Genomic DNA, 17512 nt, shown 5'->3' with positions numbered 1-17512 from the left:
CGTACATTTAAGGGTTTTATTGGCGAGTCTCGTCAAGTTCTGACAAATAACTCAGTGACTGTGGAACGTAATGACTTACAATAAAACATGGTTTATTTGGGAGATTGTAACTAGAATTAAGATTTAGCTAATCTTGTATTATTGAAACCGCAGCTATTAAACGTACTAGTGAGTTTACAATAAACACTGCGCATCCATCACTGATTACTGTATTGGCCGACTAGACAAAATTCTTTACAGAAATTCCATCACTCTCGAATGGAGGACTCGACCTTTATATAAAAGAGGATGCGCTGGGAACGGTTTTTTGGGGTGCAAGAGTTTTGACAATAGCAGACATTACTCAACGAGCTCTTAGTTTATTTGTTTGACCACATGGTTACTTCTATAATCCGCAAACCTCTGAATTAACGACAACTTTGATCACCTGCTATAACGGTTATTTGCCAATATCTTTGATAATCCGGGATAATATCGTACTACGGTAACTCGGTAATCTGCCGATGCACATCTGGGGCACACCTCGGGCACACCTGGGGCACAAACTCGGGCACACCTGCCCCAGATGTGCATCGGTAGATTACCGAGTTACCCGTACTTCCTTAGGTTTCTGTAGTACAGTTGTATCATGATGCAGGTTGTGTTATTTGCAGTGGTGTGAGGAACTTTAAGCCTAATTAAAATATTTATTACGGAGTTTAAGAGGGAGGTATTTACTAATTCTTATGTAGGAGGTTGGTTACAGGGTAAAATGTCTATAATAATTATAGTTATAATTTCTGCCTTATATATTGATAGCTATTCCTACCACAATCTAGTTTGAACTATAACTGTAACTATACAATTCAAGCTATAAAACCCTATAAATACATAAAATTCATAACTCATATCAAAAGACAAAATCCCAATACAACCATTAAGTATCTACGCGACGGGACATAAAAGTTAAATAAATTGTAACTATACAAATCTAAAGATAGTCAAATGATAGTCCTAGTCACAGAGGAGAAGAGAATTCAACAAATTAATTTTGTGAATTGAAATTCATTTAATCTTTCTTGGGGAATTAATATTTTGAAGTTACTATCGTAACTGAGTAGCTCGCAGTTGAATATGTTTCTGTTAGTTGACTGGAGTTTTGAAGAGAGATGACGTCACGTTACAGTGTATGACGTCACGTTGCAGTGTATGACGTCACGTTACAGTGTATGACGTCACGTTGCAGTGTATGACGTCACGTTACAGTGTATGACGTCACGTTACAGTGTATGACGTCACGTTGCAGTGTATGACGTCACGTTGCAGCGTATGCAACTTCTTAGGAATGACTATCGATAATCCCTTTCTAAGAATTTGGTACTACTAATATAGAACCAAATATATATCTGAAAGTAATGAAAAGTATCAAAAAATGACATTTATATTTTATAATGAAATGAAAACATTGATTTTAAAACAAAAAAATTCGGTAAAGATTTCAGTAAATCAATAGGAACTCTCATTCTCCTATAATGATCTCTCGAAATATCGACAACAAACAACCAGTAATCACCACTTCATTAAAAAGAACACTTCAAACACAAACCTAATTCTATTGAGATTTAAGCTTCCCATTCTGTTCCTCTTTCTTAGGTTTATTAAGGTAGTTCATGATGTAGAAATTAGAGAAGAGAACGAGGAATGAACCAGCGTAACATATACACGTGTACTGCATCCAACTAGGGAAAGGACAATCTACGTAGAGGGACACCGCGCAGTGTAGCATACCCCATACGAACTGTATCTGAAGATATACATAATATACTTATTATACATTATACGTAATATCAATACATAATACATTTATACATATAATTAATAAGGGTATATAACTGTATAAATCTCAGATTATTGGAGGCAAGCAAACGTCCACAAGGCTCCTAGTAAAGAAAGCAAAGTGAGCGGTCGCGGTAGGGTGCCAAAATGTCACCATAATTTCGACGATTAGTGTCAATAGTTGAATTTCAACAACACACTTAGAAAAGGTATCTGGACTTCAAGATTTCTAAACTTGAAACAAAAAAACAAAAAAACCTACCAGCTGATAGTGGGTTATGTGTTTTTTCCACCACAGGTGTTTCTGCATTTCAGGTCCCATAGCAGCGAGACCGTAGTAGGTGTACATTATCACGTGCACTGACGAGTTCACCATCGCTCCGAAAAACGATTGACCGCCTGGGAGAGTGTGATGTCACGTGAGGGGCGGTGTGACGTCACGTGAGGGGCGGTGTGACGTCACGTGAGGGGGATTTGAACTCACCCGAGGGACACAGCTGATTTTAGGAAAATCAGCGCGGTAACATTAAATTCCAGAGCGATAGAACTGAGGTGTCCCTCCTGTTTTCATTGACATTTCTGGCGGACCCAGAAATATGAAGTCCTGAATGCGAATAGATTTAATAGAATCGACAGTTAACTTTCGTTCATTGGAAACCCTTCAAAACAAAAATGATCTTTCATACAGTAAGAATTTCAAAACTATACAATTTTAATACATTATCCTTTCAAATATTTTCCGTTTTAAATCAACGTTTAGTTCTTGAAAACTACCACATTAACAATCTGCAGCTTAGCAATTTCTACAAATGCTATTATCGTTTTGTCCCGGAGGTTCTAATAATTTACAATATTGGATTCCTTTGAAAGTTATAAACATTCATATCAGGTCAAAATATGAATATATCTTACTTCTTGACATTTAGCCAAGGTCGAAATGTCAACAGACCAAGAAATAATGGGAAATTAGGTACTCTCGAAACATTGAGATCACTGTTTGGAAACAAATTACATATTATTTAATATTCATATTATGTATATTGTATTTTATTTTATTTGTTATAACAAAGAAAATGGAAAATGAAGAAAAAAAACAGTTCTCAACCATGTTATGTTTAAGCATATTACGCTTGTGCAGGACGATTCAGTACATCCCAATCATTTAATGAAAGATAAAACTGAAAATCCTCCTGAAATCGTTTTTGCAGTTTCTATTTGCATTATCATCAGAAAGAATGTATCATTTCACAGATCCCACAGTTTCTTGTCAGAGTCTTTTAGTCAAGGTATAAATTACCAATGACGCGTCGTATCTGGTAGCATATCATACTTTGTGTAGGTAGTCCTCGCTCTTCCGTCGTCGGGTTCCATCTTACTGTGCAGGGCTCCCTGCCATGCACTTCTAGAGACTGTCTTTTCTGCATTTCTTCTGCTAATAGATCATCGGGATCATCCTCGACATCCCAATCATCCTCAACATCCCAATCATCCTCAACATCCCAATCATCCTCAACATCCCAATCATCCTCGACATCCCAATCATCCTCAACATCCCAATCATCCTCAACATCCCAATCATCAATAGGGATTTCGTCATCTTGTTGCCAAAATGGGACTGCTGCGGGTTGTTTTGCTGCTGCTACAGTTTGTTTTGGCACTACTGTGGGCTGCTTAAAAACTATGCCATGTTGTTGCCGATATGGGACTGCTGCGGGTTGTATTGCTGCTGCTGCAGGTTGTTTTGGCACTACTGTGGGCTGCTTAAAAACTATGCCATGTTGTTGCCGATATGGGACTGCTGCGGGTTGTCTTGCTGCAGCTGCAGTTTGTTTTGGCACTACTGTGGGCTGCTTAAAAACTATGCCATGTTGTTGCCGATATGGGACTGCTGCGGGTTGTATTGCTGCTGCTGCAGGTTGTTTTGGCACTACTGAGGGCTGCTTAGGAACTTTGTCATATTGTTGCCGATATGGGACTGCTGCGGGTTGTTTTGCTGCAGCTGCAGGTTGTTTTGGCACTACTGAGGGCTGCTTAGGAACTTTGCCATATTGTTGCCGACATGGGACTGCTGCGGGTTGTTTTGCTGCAGCTGCAGGTTGTTTTAGCAAATACAATACGCGTGCTTTTACATCATCATCAAAAGGAATTTCATCATATTGTTGCCAAAATGGGTCTGCTGCGGGTTGTCTTGCTGCTGCAGTTTGTTTTGGCACTACTGAAGGCTGCTTAGGAATTTCGACATATTGTTGCCAAAATGGGTCTGTTGCGGGTTGTCTTGCTGCAGCTGCAGTTTGTTTTGGCACTACTGTGGGCTGTTTATATACTATGTCATATTGTTGCCGATATGGGTCTGCTGCGGGTTGTATTGCTGCTGCTACAGTTTGTTTTGACACTACTGTGGGCTGTTTATATACTATGTCATATTGTTGCCGATATGGGTCTGCTGCGGGTTGTCTTGCTGCTGCTACAGTTTGTTTTGACACTACTGTGGGCTGTTTAAATACTATGTCATATTGTTGCCTATATGGGTCTGCTGCGGGTTGTATTGCTGCAGCTACAATTTGTTTTGGCACTACTGTGGGCTGCTTGAATACTATGTCATATTGTTGCCGATATGGGTCTGCTGCGGGTTGTATTGCTGCAGCTACAGTTTGTTTTGACACTACTGTGGGCTGTTTATATACTATGTCATATTGTTGCCGATATGGGTCTGCTGCGGGTTGTATTGCTGCAGCTACAGTTTGTTTTGGCACTACTGTGGGCTGTTTAGGAACTTTGTCATATTGTTGCCGATATGGGACTGCTGCGGGTTGTTTTGCTGCTGCAGTTTGTTTTGGCACTACCGTGGGCTGTTTAGGAACTTGGTCATATTGTTGCCGATATGGGACTGCTGCGGGTTGTTTTGCTGCTGCAGGTTGTTTTGGCACTACCGTGGGCTGTTTAGGAACTTGGTCATATTGTTGCCGATATGGGACTGCTGCGGGTTGTTTTGCTGCTGCAGGTTGTTTTGGCACTACCGTGGGCTGTTTAGGAACTTGGTCATATTGTTGCCGATATGGGACTGCTGCGGGTTGTTTTGCTGCTGCAGGTTGTTTTGGCACTACCGTGGGCTGTTTAGGAACTTGGTCATATTGTTGCCGATATGGGACTGCTGCGGGTTGTTTTGCTGCTACAGGTTGTTTTGGCACTACTGAGGGCTGCTTAGGAACTTTGCCATATTGTTGCCGACATGGGACTGCTGCGGGTTGTTTTGCTGCAGGTTGTTTTAGCAAATACAATACGCGTGCTTTTACATCATCATCAAAAGGAATTTCATCATATTGTTGCCGATATGGGTCTGCTGCGGGTTGTCTTGCTGCTGCAGTTTGTTTTGACACTACCGTGGGCTGTTTAGGAACTTTGTCATATGGAACAGCTGCGGTTTGTCTTGCCGTGGGTTGTTTTAGCACTGGTGCAGGATTTCTAAGCGCTACTTCGTGTTGTCGTTTTGGCGCTGCCATGGGTTTCCATACTGACACTCTTTTAGGACGTTTTTGCTTCAATACAGTAGGACGTCCTGGTGGAACATGCTGTTTTATTTGATAAAGTTCCTTGAGGATAGCAACTTTGTTCATGATGATGAATTCTCCATCTTTGGAGATTTCTGCGACCACATTGCACTTCTTTTCATTAGTTAAGCAGTATTCCATAAAGTCGGTTGTAATGCCTGACCATGGAGGATGAACACCAACTGTTCCATGCAACCTTGTAATTATAATCGTATCATAGATTCCTGTAGCTGTAGATCTTTTGGGAGGTCCTAGATTAACCCTACACTCTAAAACAGACCAATTGTTAGGATTTTTAACGTGTGCTATTTTCAGAGCATGATCCCGATTATCAACAAAGTATATCCCTCGACCTAGCCTGCCATTTGGACTGCATTTAAGCCCCTCAATTGTGATCTTTTTTGCTGCATCGGCTGTAGTTCCATGGTAAAGTGCACTTGCATGAGGGCAGTTTCTCGAAAGATGATCCGAGTTATTTTCATCGCACAGTCGACAAAAATGTTTGGAGTGATTTTCTATGCACCCATCTGACTTAGCCCTGCATCTGCGGAGTTGCCTATTTCTCATCTGAGGATAGATTCAACTGAGCTATGACACAATTTTATCATTACTGAAATTACCTCTAAAAGCTACAAAGCATCAAGGATGATAGGCAATAAAACGTTTAAACAACTTTAGTTCTCGGTAAAACAGTTGAAAGTATTGCTAGACTTTTTTGCGCAAAATTATCGAAAAATAAACGAAAAATAAACTGAAAAATAACTGAGAAATAACTGAAACTTAGTAGATAGATGTAGGCGATAAAAGGAGAGACGACTCAAAACATTCATTCGGGATCTTTATTATTTTTGATGTATACAAACAATGCAACGACAGTTCATAGCACCTGTTGAAGAACATATTTAACCTCACTATCACTTAAATAAAGTAACAAAATCTAATGCTTTCGGACACGAAGGAAAACACACAACGTAAGGCTTGAAATCTTCGTAAAACTACATCATTAGAACCTGTAGAAACATTTAACTTTAAGATAAGTAACAAGATAAGTAACAAAATCTAGTATTCAGACAATACGATAAGAAACAGGATAATTATAAAGTTATAATAAGAATACAATTTCAACTGGAAAAATGTGGGACATACAAATGCCACCACCAAACAATAACGGGTAGAAGGGATGTGTACTTTAATAATTTACTAGAATTGTAGATTTTTGCCAGCCAAACGGGATTTCCATAAATATAACTCGTATATGTTACGTATATGTACTCAAAATTCATATACACACTTACACACTACCAATTACCATTGCATTAAACCTTATATGACATTATTATCTTGCTTAAATTATCAAAACGACATCGTAATAATATGTTAATATTAAATTACAATTCATGTATATTCTCATTCAATCTCATCGCTAGTGTAAGCTTCTTGAAACGTAATAAGTGAACGACCCCTAAGCGCATCGTGAAATCAGACCTCATCTGTAGTTACACGATCACAATCTTTGAGCATTTTATGATTTTACTGGAAATTGTGCGTGCAGACGCTCAGTGTATGTTGCTCAGAGAAAATCATTTCGGATCTTTTAGTTTATTACCGGATCAAACCACTTATTTCCTAATTTGTTAGTTTTCAATTCTTTTAGGTACATTTTTTCTATTTAAAATTTGAAATTTAAATGTAAAAGTAATGTAAATGTAAACCAACCTGCGACCCATTTGATTCCGATCCACCACAACAGCGGCATTGTCACGTGATGATACACGTGCAGGAATGTAACTTGTCGAGTCTTTTTTCTCAAGATAAACATTATCTGAAAATGCAGAACATTAGGATTACTTATAACCTTGACACCTTCAGCTTGTTTTATTTGCGTTAACTGTTAATCTGTTGATAACGATAATAAATGTCTCTCTGGTAAAATCTAGAGTAATCAATAGAACCAAAAAAATAAAAGAATTAAGTACCGTATCAAAGAATTCTATTGGTTTGGAAATGTAGTACCACCACAGGCCAGCTGCCATCTGAAATATTGTTGTTAAAATAAACAATAAACAATAAGTCTTTTAGCCGTTACCGGTTTACCGCACATTTTCTCGTGTTTCCCGGCTAACGGGCTTAAATCAGTTTTTTTAGCATGTATGTTCAGGGCAAACTTGTTTGTATGACCATCAATACAATAAATTATTATGGCCACCTGTAATTGTGTGTGACGTAAAACGGAACATTTATTGTCACGCGATATAAAACGGAAAAACTAAAATACGTCTATTATAATATGATGGTCCATCGTCACGTCCGTTCGTAAATTGGTAAGCCATTTCAAATTTTCCCACGCCGCGCATTAAACCGGCTGCTCAAGAACTCTGGGCAAACTTTTCATACCTAAAACATATTCGGAGATCGCGCGTTACATACACGCGATAGAACTGAAACTTCCCGCCACGTAGGAAATTGAAGTGAAATTAAACTAACGCTAGTTTGCTATATGTATACATCGGATAACGAATTTAACACGTTTAACCAATTTTATTTCCTAACGTTAACCAGCTGAAATTAAGTTATCAACAACTTCCTTATCGAGAATGATCGCTATTTAACTAAACAAGTTAAATGTAGAACATTATATGGGGGATGGAATGTGTTTAGGAATTTATGGTTTACATTGCTTTGTTAGCAGCGTGACAGTGATCTGGACACAGTGTACAGAAGCTTGTGTTGATTGTCTAGAGCATTCTTGTGGTCAGAGTACTGGCTAACCATATAATTTGATTCTATACACGACAAATAGTTTACACAAAATAGTTCATAAAATACAAAAAGGATTCCTAAAACTAATACCGACAGAGAATGTTTATTTCATTGGTATTACGTCACAGACGTGATCGAACGTATATTGCATTACCACATGCTATTATATTATTCGCATAGAAATAACGTAAAATAACCACATTTTATCGCTGCAACGAGACATTACTTACGACATCTCCGATAGTACCGAGTAATGACACCTATATGCCAGACACTTCAAAAATCAAGTGTTAATAAAAGCAATGTAAGCATGAAACATGAGCAGGATAATTAGTTGGGAAGATTTGTAAAATGTAAGAAATTTTCAATTACCCTGAGAGCGAGAGGGTCGTTTGAGTAGTCCACTGGAGTACACACCCAATTGTAGTTAGACTTCAGGGCAGATGTCAGCAGCTGGGTGATAATTAGATTTTAATTAACCATTATTATATATATATATATATACAACTGGTTTTCTTCTCTTATAGAAAAAGGGCTCTACTAGCTGTAGCTAGGAGCATGAAATATCGGTACAAAGCAAACTATGCAATTGTCAAACTATAAGTTTCATGTTTGAAAAGCAATCTTCAGTGACATAATTAACATAAAAATGGCAAACATAATACAACACAGTGCTCCTTTATCAAATTTTATAATTAACAATTAACAATTACTCAATACTACTAAACCTATATAAATAACTACAAATCCTAATAACTAATAGTAGTAGTAGTAGTAAATCTTTCAAAGTACGAAATATCTCTTTAAAAGAGCATCCTAGGCACCTTATAGATATCAAAACGCATAAAAAAGAAAACAAAAACATCAACCATCTTCTAACTTCTTCCATTCCTCCCTATCTAAAGCCAAAAATCTAAGGTCTTCGAAATCAGTCAAATTCTTAAGTCTAATATCAAGATTTCTACTAGTCAAGTCTTTTCTAATAACATCTAATAAGTTTAAACATGGTCTACCCCGTCTCCCTTCCATAAAAATATCAGAATTTATAGCAAATAACATAGAGGTGTATGCTGGTGAGTCTTCCTGTCCTCTTAAGATATGTCCTAACATTCTCCATCGAAACTTAGAGACTCTCACAGACAAGGGAGTGACATAACAACGAGCATAGAGTGCCTCATTAGAAATAACCCCAGTAGGCCATCTGATGTTGAGGATTCTTCGGAGGTGTTTGCGATGAGCAATATCAAGTTCATTCAACGAAGCTAGTGGTGCAGCCCAGGAGTTGCAGTTGTAGAGTAGAATAAAGACTACTTGTGCCTCGTAGATTTTGATCTTCCTTTGGACTGAAATCTTGCTCTTCATCCAAACTTTCTGAAATTTACTAAAGGCAACATTACCAAGGAATATTCGATTCTTGATATCCTTAACAGTGCACATCAACGATCCTAAAGTTTTGTTAGAGCGCCACTCTTCATCACCTCTATACACTTTTCCAACAATCACCTTGCGTTTAACAGTGGGTTTAGGATCTGCTAAATAAAAATGGACAAATTCAGTCTTGGAAGAATTGATATGAAGGTCCCACTGCTGGAATATATCTTTAGCGATAGGAAGCATTTCTTTGAGTGGAGCAAGTTCAGTGTTATTAAAGTCAATATCATCAGAGTATCCTGTTTCGAGTGGCATGAATTCTTCTGAGATAGGAGGATTAGGGATTGGATGATTTACTGGGTAAGGTGTTGAGGATACTTGGGAGAGTACAGATCTGAGGTGAATAAGTGCAGCGGCTTCAACAACAGTAAATAGATTACCTGATAGTGCATCTCCTTGAAATGCTCCATAATGCTCTAATAACTAATAAATACTAACTAAGTATGTCTAACTAAGAATTTCCTAGAGTGCCTACATTTAGAAATAATTTCTGATCTTTTATTAATAATGCCTGGGGTTTTAAGTATGTATAGTTTCTCGTCTAAGCAGAGGCCACAATGCCCTGCTCCAGCCTTATATTTCTTCGATTTAGTAATAATCTTCCAGTCTATGCTATATTCAATCATCTTTTCCTTGAGGTCCCATATCAATTTTGATAACTCAGTACTCAGTCTGTGCTTAGAATTCTTAAAACTTTGTCGATGATTGTACCACCGTGTCTTAAAACTGTTTTCAGTCAATCCAATATAGGCCGTTTCCTTGTTAGATGCCGTTTTAACGGTTGCTTGGTATACTATGCATTTGGCCAGACATTGTCCTTTGAGGGGGCACTTCGAGGCGTCTCTGCAATTACACTCTTTTTCTGGAGCTTTTTTCTTTTCAGATTGTTTCTCTAGGACTGATTTGTTGTCCCCTTTGAGTATCCTTCCCAAACTGGGCATGCAGCAATAGCTTATTTTCACGGTATTCCTATTGATGATCATCTGGCGAAGAACCACCAAATTTAGATGTCAACAACCAAAATGAAAATTACGGATTCAAGTCCAGTAATACACCACCACAACACCCTGATCTTTTAAAATTCGAAGCGGACATGTATGAAATGATCAGCAATGTCAAATTCCAAAATGCCAACAGCAAATTTCAGAGCGAAATGCAGAATGATCTCAAGAAACTAAAATCAGGCGGGAAAGTTGTTGTAGAGGCAGATAAAACATCAAATCTGTACCAATTAGACCCAGAGAAATATAACCAACTGCTTCACGAGAACATCACAAAGGACTACAAAGTCGCACCTAACGGAACAAAAGAAGACATTGATAGAAGAACTAACATACTAGCTAGAAAACTTAAAATCGACGACAAGATGGAGTGCTACACAGAAACTCCATGCTTCATCACACTGAAAGACCACAAAGATAATTTTACAAGCAACACTAAATGCAGATTAATTAACCCCGCTAAATCCAATTTAGGAAGTGTCAGTAAGAAAATCCTAGAAAAACTGATCTCTGCAATAAAACTCGAAACAGGGGACAATTTATGGAAGAGCACCACAGAAGTTTTAACATGGTTTAAAGACTTGAAAGACCTAAAAATGGCACGATTTCTAAAGTTCGACATACAGGAATTCTACCCATCAATCACGGCAGATCTCCTAGACCGTGCATTAAAATACGCTTCTACGATAGTACACATCCCTGAAGATGAACAAGAGATTATTACACTCAGTAAGGAATCCCTTCTAATGAACAGCAACAAATGTTGGGTAAAGAAATCCGACACAAACTTTGACGTCACAATGGGAAGCTTGGACGGAGCTGAAACATCAGAAATAATCGGACTTTACCTTCTAAGCAAAATAAAAAAGATCATTCCGCAGCAGTACCTAGGATTATACCGTGATGACGGACTTGCAGTAATTAATAAAACCAACGGCCAGCGTCTTGATAAAATTAGGAAGCAACTACACTCACTATTCCAAAAAGAAGGCCTAAAAATAACGGTGGATCTCTGTCAGCATTCGGTTGATTTCTTAGATGTCGTGCTCGACCTAACAGACAAGTCATACAGACCTTATAGGAAACCAAATGATACACCATTGTACATTAAGGCAGAATCCAATCATCCTCCAATCATATTGAAGAACTTACCCTCAATGATAGAATCACGATTGATAAGCATATCCAGCAACAAGACATGCCTAAATGAAGCCAAAAGCGATTATGAGAAGGCACTTAGAGATAGCGGATATAGTCACACCATCGATTATAAAACACCACCGCCTAAAAAGAGAAAGAGATCGCGGAAGAGGAACATCCTATGGTACAATCCCCCATTCAGTGCAAACGTTTCAACCAACATCGGAAGAAAGTTCTTCGCTCTTATCGATAAGCATTTCCCGAAAAACCTACCGTTACATAAAATCATCAATAGGAATACCGTGAAAATAAGCTATTGCTGCATGCCCAGTTTGGGAAGGATACTCAAAGGGCACAACAAATCAGTCCTAGAGAAACAATCTGAAAAGAAAAAAGCTCCAGAAAAAGAGTGTAATTGCAGAGACGCCTCGAAGTGCCCCCTCAAAGGACAATGTCTGGCCAAATGCATAGTATACCAAGCAACCGTTAAAACGGCATCTAACAAGGAAACGGCCTATATTGGATTGACTGAAAACAGTTTTAAGACACGGTGGTACAATCATCGACAAAGTTTTAAGAATTCTAAGCACAGACTGAGTACCGAGTTATCAAAATTGATATGGGACCTCAAGGAAAAGATGATTGAATATAGCATAGACTGGAAGATTATTACTAAATCGAAGAAATATAAGGCTGGAGCAGGGCATTGTGGCCTCTGCTTAGACGAGAAACTATACATACTTAAAACCCCAGGCATTATTAATAAAAGATCAGAAATTATTTCTAAATGTAGGCACTCTAGGAAATTCTTAGTTAGACATACTTAGTTAGTATTTATTAGTTATTAGTTATTAGGATTTGTAGTTATTTATATAGGTTTAGTAGTATTGAGTAATTGTTAATTGTTAATTATAAAATTTGATAAAGGAGCACTGTGTTGTATTATGTTTGCCATTTTTATGTTAATTATGTCACTGAAGATTGCTTTTCAAACATGAAACTTATAGTTTGACAATTGCATAGTTTGCTTTGTACCGATATATATATATATATATATATATCTAATTAGATGGATGACAGCTTTTTAGATGTAGTTAATTGTTTTCAAAAGTAGAGTCTTTTAGTAAAATAGAAACTGCAAGTAGTGAACTTCTGAAGAAATTTGCTGCATGTAATTTGTGGTCTACATAGTAATTCGGAAGGTAAATCATTTGATTCCAGTCAAAATTATCCAGAAAGAATATCATAAGGTTGTTAGTCAAGTCTCACGGTGTAGATTAAGATTCTCAGGTCAACGAAGCACGTGATTTACAATTGTAAGTTCAACGTTTTAAGTGTAATTGAAACCTCAACACCAACTCAATGCCTTGTTATGGGAATCAGAAAACCGTTTCGGGAATTGCTACGTTTAACAGACTCAGCTTTGAAACTGAAACCAATATTAATTGTACTGCAGAATATAGATTAGTCACGTTGCTATGACACTATTGCCTGGAGATGGCTCCCTTGATGGCTCGTACATGAGGTTTCAAGATTTACAGTACCAAGTCTCCGATCCTTCGTCGCGTATTATACTATGAAGCTGCATCTAACGGCTTATTTATTCCTTGAAAGTTCATTTACCCGATACTAAATCCTAAGAAGCTCGATAATATGGTTATTTTTAGTTTTAGTCATCGAAAAACTTCTCAAAAAGTGGTTTAATAACATGGTTGTGTCAAAAATCATCTCTAGGTTCATTCAGGCATATACTAAGTATTTCATTTCACTAATTCTCTAATTCTCTAATTCTGTAACTTTCAGTCCTGCCTCTAACACCACTGTAGTCTGGCCCATCAAATCAGATTTATGTGTCTGCACTGATTTAGTGGCTCCTATAAAACAGCTGTTCTGTACGTTTTGATCCAGCTGTACGGTTGAAAGAAAATGTGTTCTTCTTGTTTTCTTTGAGGGTTTGATACGATTTGCAGGGTCAACGGATTAATCTCATTGATTATTTCCAGTTAAGCTGAGATCTATCAAGTTTCACTATGACAGCTACAGCAAGGTATGTTACTACATTTTATTGTCACTTGATAGATTTTTGGGAGATCATCGCTATTTCCAGCATTGCTTTTTGGACATCAATCAGATATTGACCCATTTTTAAATTGCGTAATGCCTTATATCACGATGGAGATAATAGCGAGATATTGAAATTTCCCCGAATAATTAACAAACCAATTTTCAGATTCTGCCTTCTAGTCTCTGTGTTGGAGCTAGGATTGTTGATGACAACAAGCAGGAGCACTGTAAAACTGGACCACGATAATAACCACCCACTTCCTCCACTTCCTCCAAGCAGGAGCACTGTAAAACTGGACCACGATAATAACCACCCACTTCCTCCACTTCCTCCAACCCTTGTAGCTGCAGCTCCAAACATCCCACTTCCACTGTTCCCTGATGCTGTAGTCCCGGTGATCATGCCCAATAGCGGGGACTCGCATGACGATCAAGCCACCCCATGCTCCAACATTTACATAAACTTTCTCAACAAAAGGGACGAAAACGATGACGACAATTTGAGTCTGCCGCAACGATGTGATATTATCATGATGGTGCTCGATTATATCGAGGATTTGGAGTTCGAGCAGTCTTGTGGACTAACAAGCGAGCTGAAGGTTAAGCAAGAAATTGCTCTTAGCCACAGGTCAGCTCAGTGTAGGTTCTTTATTGGGAGCTTTTGCCAGTTTTTTGGCTTTCCCAAACATTGCACATGTGATCCAAACAGTACAGATTGTGTTTAAATGTGATCCAAACAGTACAGATTGTGTTTAAATGTGATCCAAACAGTACAGATTGTGTTTAAATGTAATCCAAACAGTACAGATTGTGTTTAAATGTGACCGTTGTTGTTTTGTGGGTTAATTTTCTTTTTTGGGTAAACAAACTTGATTGCATTATATAATCAGAGCGTTTATTTTGAAACTCCATAGTTCGGGACAGCAATCCAACAACAACAAATCAAAAATATAAACTGAATAACAAAGTTCCCAAAAATTTTAAGTTGAATGAAAGAATACCAACCTCGACAAATATGTAAAGGTTGAGTGCCACCATGGCGAAGTTGTAGATTAACAGTGCAGTTCTCGACTCTAACGGCTTTCTCTTAGCCATGATCTGAAAATATTAAATTACTTATTATTATTATAAAACAGGATCTTACCGACAAAAATGATTCTTAAAAATACCTTAATGCGGTAAACTGTACCCTTGAAAAAGATTTTCCCAACATCTGTTGCATAACTTGTTATTAAAAATTTAATCATGTTATAATCCCTTGACACCATGAGGAGCAGAGGATGCTGCTGCTGATTACGATTAGATTATGTTATCTATTCGTAATTTACAATCTAAATACTATGACTCATTTTTGATTTTGCAGTAAAACAACTGTCAGAAATTATCGTCATCTATTAGTTATTACATAGCACGAAAAGGAAGAAGGACAGATTTCAGAATAACCAGCTAATAAGTTTCAGTGATTGGACGATAACAGGCCACATGACGAGATACCTAGCTAGTAATCGGACAATAACGGGTCACATGACATGATTGCTAGCTTATTATTGGACAATAACGGCTCCTGAAACCACACGTTTCTATTAAGATCATAAGTGTCTCCTATTGTGAACTCTAGACATGATGTACACAGTGCCAAGAGGTTTAAACTGCACTGTAAGCTCATGAACAATGTAAATACATTAAGTATTAGTATGTACAATGTACATTGTATAGAATAGCGGTAAACTCGAAGTTTCACACGATGGTGTTCACGAGGAACGCACTTCCTAATTATATGAACTAAACATTAACTAAATATGTAACTATGCGAATATACAAATATGTAACCATGTAAATATGTAAATATGTAAATTTGGTTAATGTGGTGTCTGTGATCTGTGATAAGTACTTCATTAAGCTCACCTGAGGGACGACTGCCACAAATACAAGATAAGCAACACACAAGTAGATAGTGTACATGGGCGAGCTCATCAGCGGCCAGTCTGCTACACGCTTATCTGAAACATACACATCATTGATAATTCGTAAAGTTGCAGTAATACAGTTTATATAAACCATTATAAGGTCGTTTAATTTCAAATCACGGATTTAAAAAGTTCATTGAGAATTATATGTTGTTTTAGAGTTTTAGTTTACTGCAGCTAGTGGTCTGAATTTACCAAATAATGATACATCATGATGAAATCAGTTCTATCACATGAAACGTTATATCAAAGTATACTCTTACCTGCAAAAGAGAGGCAGTGACTGTAGAAATTCTGGAACTGGCGGTAATAGTCCCATGCCAGTTCAGAGGGTGTGTGAACAACCATCCTACTTCACTGTGCACTTCACTGTGCACAACTGTAGTGATTTATAGTTAGAAATAATAAAATCAAGTTTTTTTTAGTATATTATAGTGAGCTGGAATTAACACAATGTCACATACACAGTTCTTCGGGGATCTTTACAGACAACTTCAAACAGTCCCACGATGATCGTCTAGACAGTCTGAATATCTAGACAGGTTTCAAATAATTGGATAACAAATGTTTTGTATAAGACAGCTGGCGACCTCCGAATTAAACAAGCAAGATTGAGTGCAAACAGTGTCGTGCTTCATTTATCAACAAGCTTAGAATTACACAAAACTTACCACTAAAAGTGAAATGATGACCTGTATGCTTATTGTTATTGGAAAGTATTCAGTAATTCAGAAATCAGAAAGTATCATATTAGTAATAAATATTATTATCCTGTAGCTGTATTTTAAGCTATAACGTATCATTGCATCATCATTATAGTAAAATGGGGCAAATTTTAGAACCTTGACTGATCTGGTTTCATACTAATAAGTCCTGTATTGCAATTGGTCCAGTGTGTTGTGTTTAACTGTAACGTTTCTTCATACAATAAACATGTATATTAAACAAATATTGTGTGCAACATTGCACACAGTGCACCATGTGAAAGACACAAGATAAACAATAAACATAGTACTTCAGAGAAAGATACAAGTGTAATTTCGTTTGATGTACTTAATACACTTCCCCTATCGTGTGCAACTAGCTAATGTATTTTGATTAATTACATCCTTTTATCATGAGTGCTTCTTGTGGTTTCACTTAAGCACCAGCAGTGTATTTCCCATAAATGGAGGGAAGTGAGAATATATACAGTGTTTACTAAGGAAGTGCAAGTGTCCCAGATTTCAGCTCCACAGTCTGGAAGTACTCTGTTAATGAGTGGGAGATATGATATAAGTACTTCCTTGAATTGTGTTTGATGCACTACAAATTAGATGTGAAAGGAGTATACAGTCTGTTATGCAAAGTTCAGATTTATAATGTGCCTTAATAAAAGTTTATTCGACAAAGAAAAGGTGTATACTGTGAAAAATACCTTAATAATAAACATATATATATATATATATATATAATAAACATATATATAAACTAATCTTTAATAGATTAGATAAAATGTACGCAGCCATTCTTTTCGTTTGATTATTACTCAGTATATTTTAGTTTTGTACCGTTTTAAGTCACATAGTTTTGTACGTCTTCCTAAGACTTGTTTTCCTTTCCTAGTTTGTAAGTTATTTTAAAGATTTGTGAATATTCCAGTTGCTTTTAGAACAATTTTATCTCAGATAACGATGTTTAATAAAATGATGCAAAGACTTATTTCGAAGATCTAATCAACACCGACTTTTAATGTGTAGGAGTACAGCTACAAAATATATATATATATAACTCTAAAACTCTGGTC

The 17512-nt window shown here is 37.2% G+C and overlaps 1 protein-coding gene across 1 annotated transcript; it reads right to left on the bottom strand.

Annotated features, from left to right (window-relative positions):
* Positions 1-817: 817 nt before the first annotated feature.
* On the bottom strand, positions 818-16142 carry LOC134814410 (very long chain fatty acid elongase 4-like). Its single transcript, XM_063822504.1, has 9 exons — positions 15990-16142; positions 15665-15759; positions 14765-14857; positions 8496-8576; positions 7340-7396; positions 7080-7185; positions 2078-2214; positions 1586-1783; positions 818-1385 (listed from the first exon to the last, which is right to left on the bottom strand). The coding sequence occupies exons 1-8, from the start codon at positions 16072-16074 to the stop codon at positions 1592-1594; spliced, it is 846 nt and encodes a 281-aa protein (XP_063678574.1). The 5' UTR covers positions 16075-16142; the 3' UTR covers positions 818-1385; positions 1586-1591.
* Positions 16143-17512: the final 1370 nt, after the last annotated feature.

Source organism: Bolinopsis microptera, chromosome 4 (assembly GCF_026151205.1).
Source record: "Bolinopsis microptera isolate Bmic1 chromosome 4, MBARI_Bmic_1.0, whole genome shotgun sequence".
Classification (NCBI taxonomy): Eukaryota; Metazoa; Ctenophora; class Tentaculata; order Lobata; family Bolinopsidae; genus Bolinopsis; species Bolinopsis microptera.
This window is presented reverse-complemented; position numbering and strand designations above follow the sequence as displayed.

Bases quoted from the DNA above. Each gene is read 5' to 3' on its own strand.
- LOC134814410 (XM_063822504.1), bottom strand. From the start codon at position 16,074: ATGGTTGTTCACACACCCTCTGAACTGGCATGGGACTATTACCGCCAG. The intron at 8,577-14,764 runs GTTGGTATTCTT...ATTATCACCCAG, and splicing joins ACCTTTACATATTTGTCGAG to CTGCTGACATCTGCCCTGAA. The intron at 2,215-7,079 runs GTTGGTTTACAT...ACACTCTCCCAG, and splicing joins CGGAATCAAATGGGTCGCAG to GCGGTCAATCGTTTTTCGGA.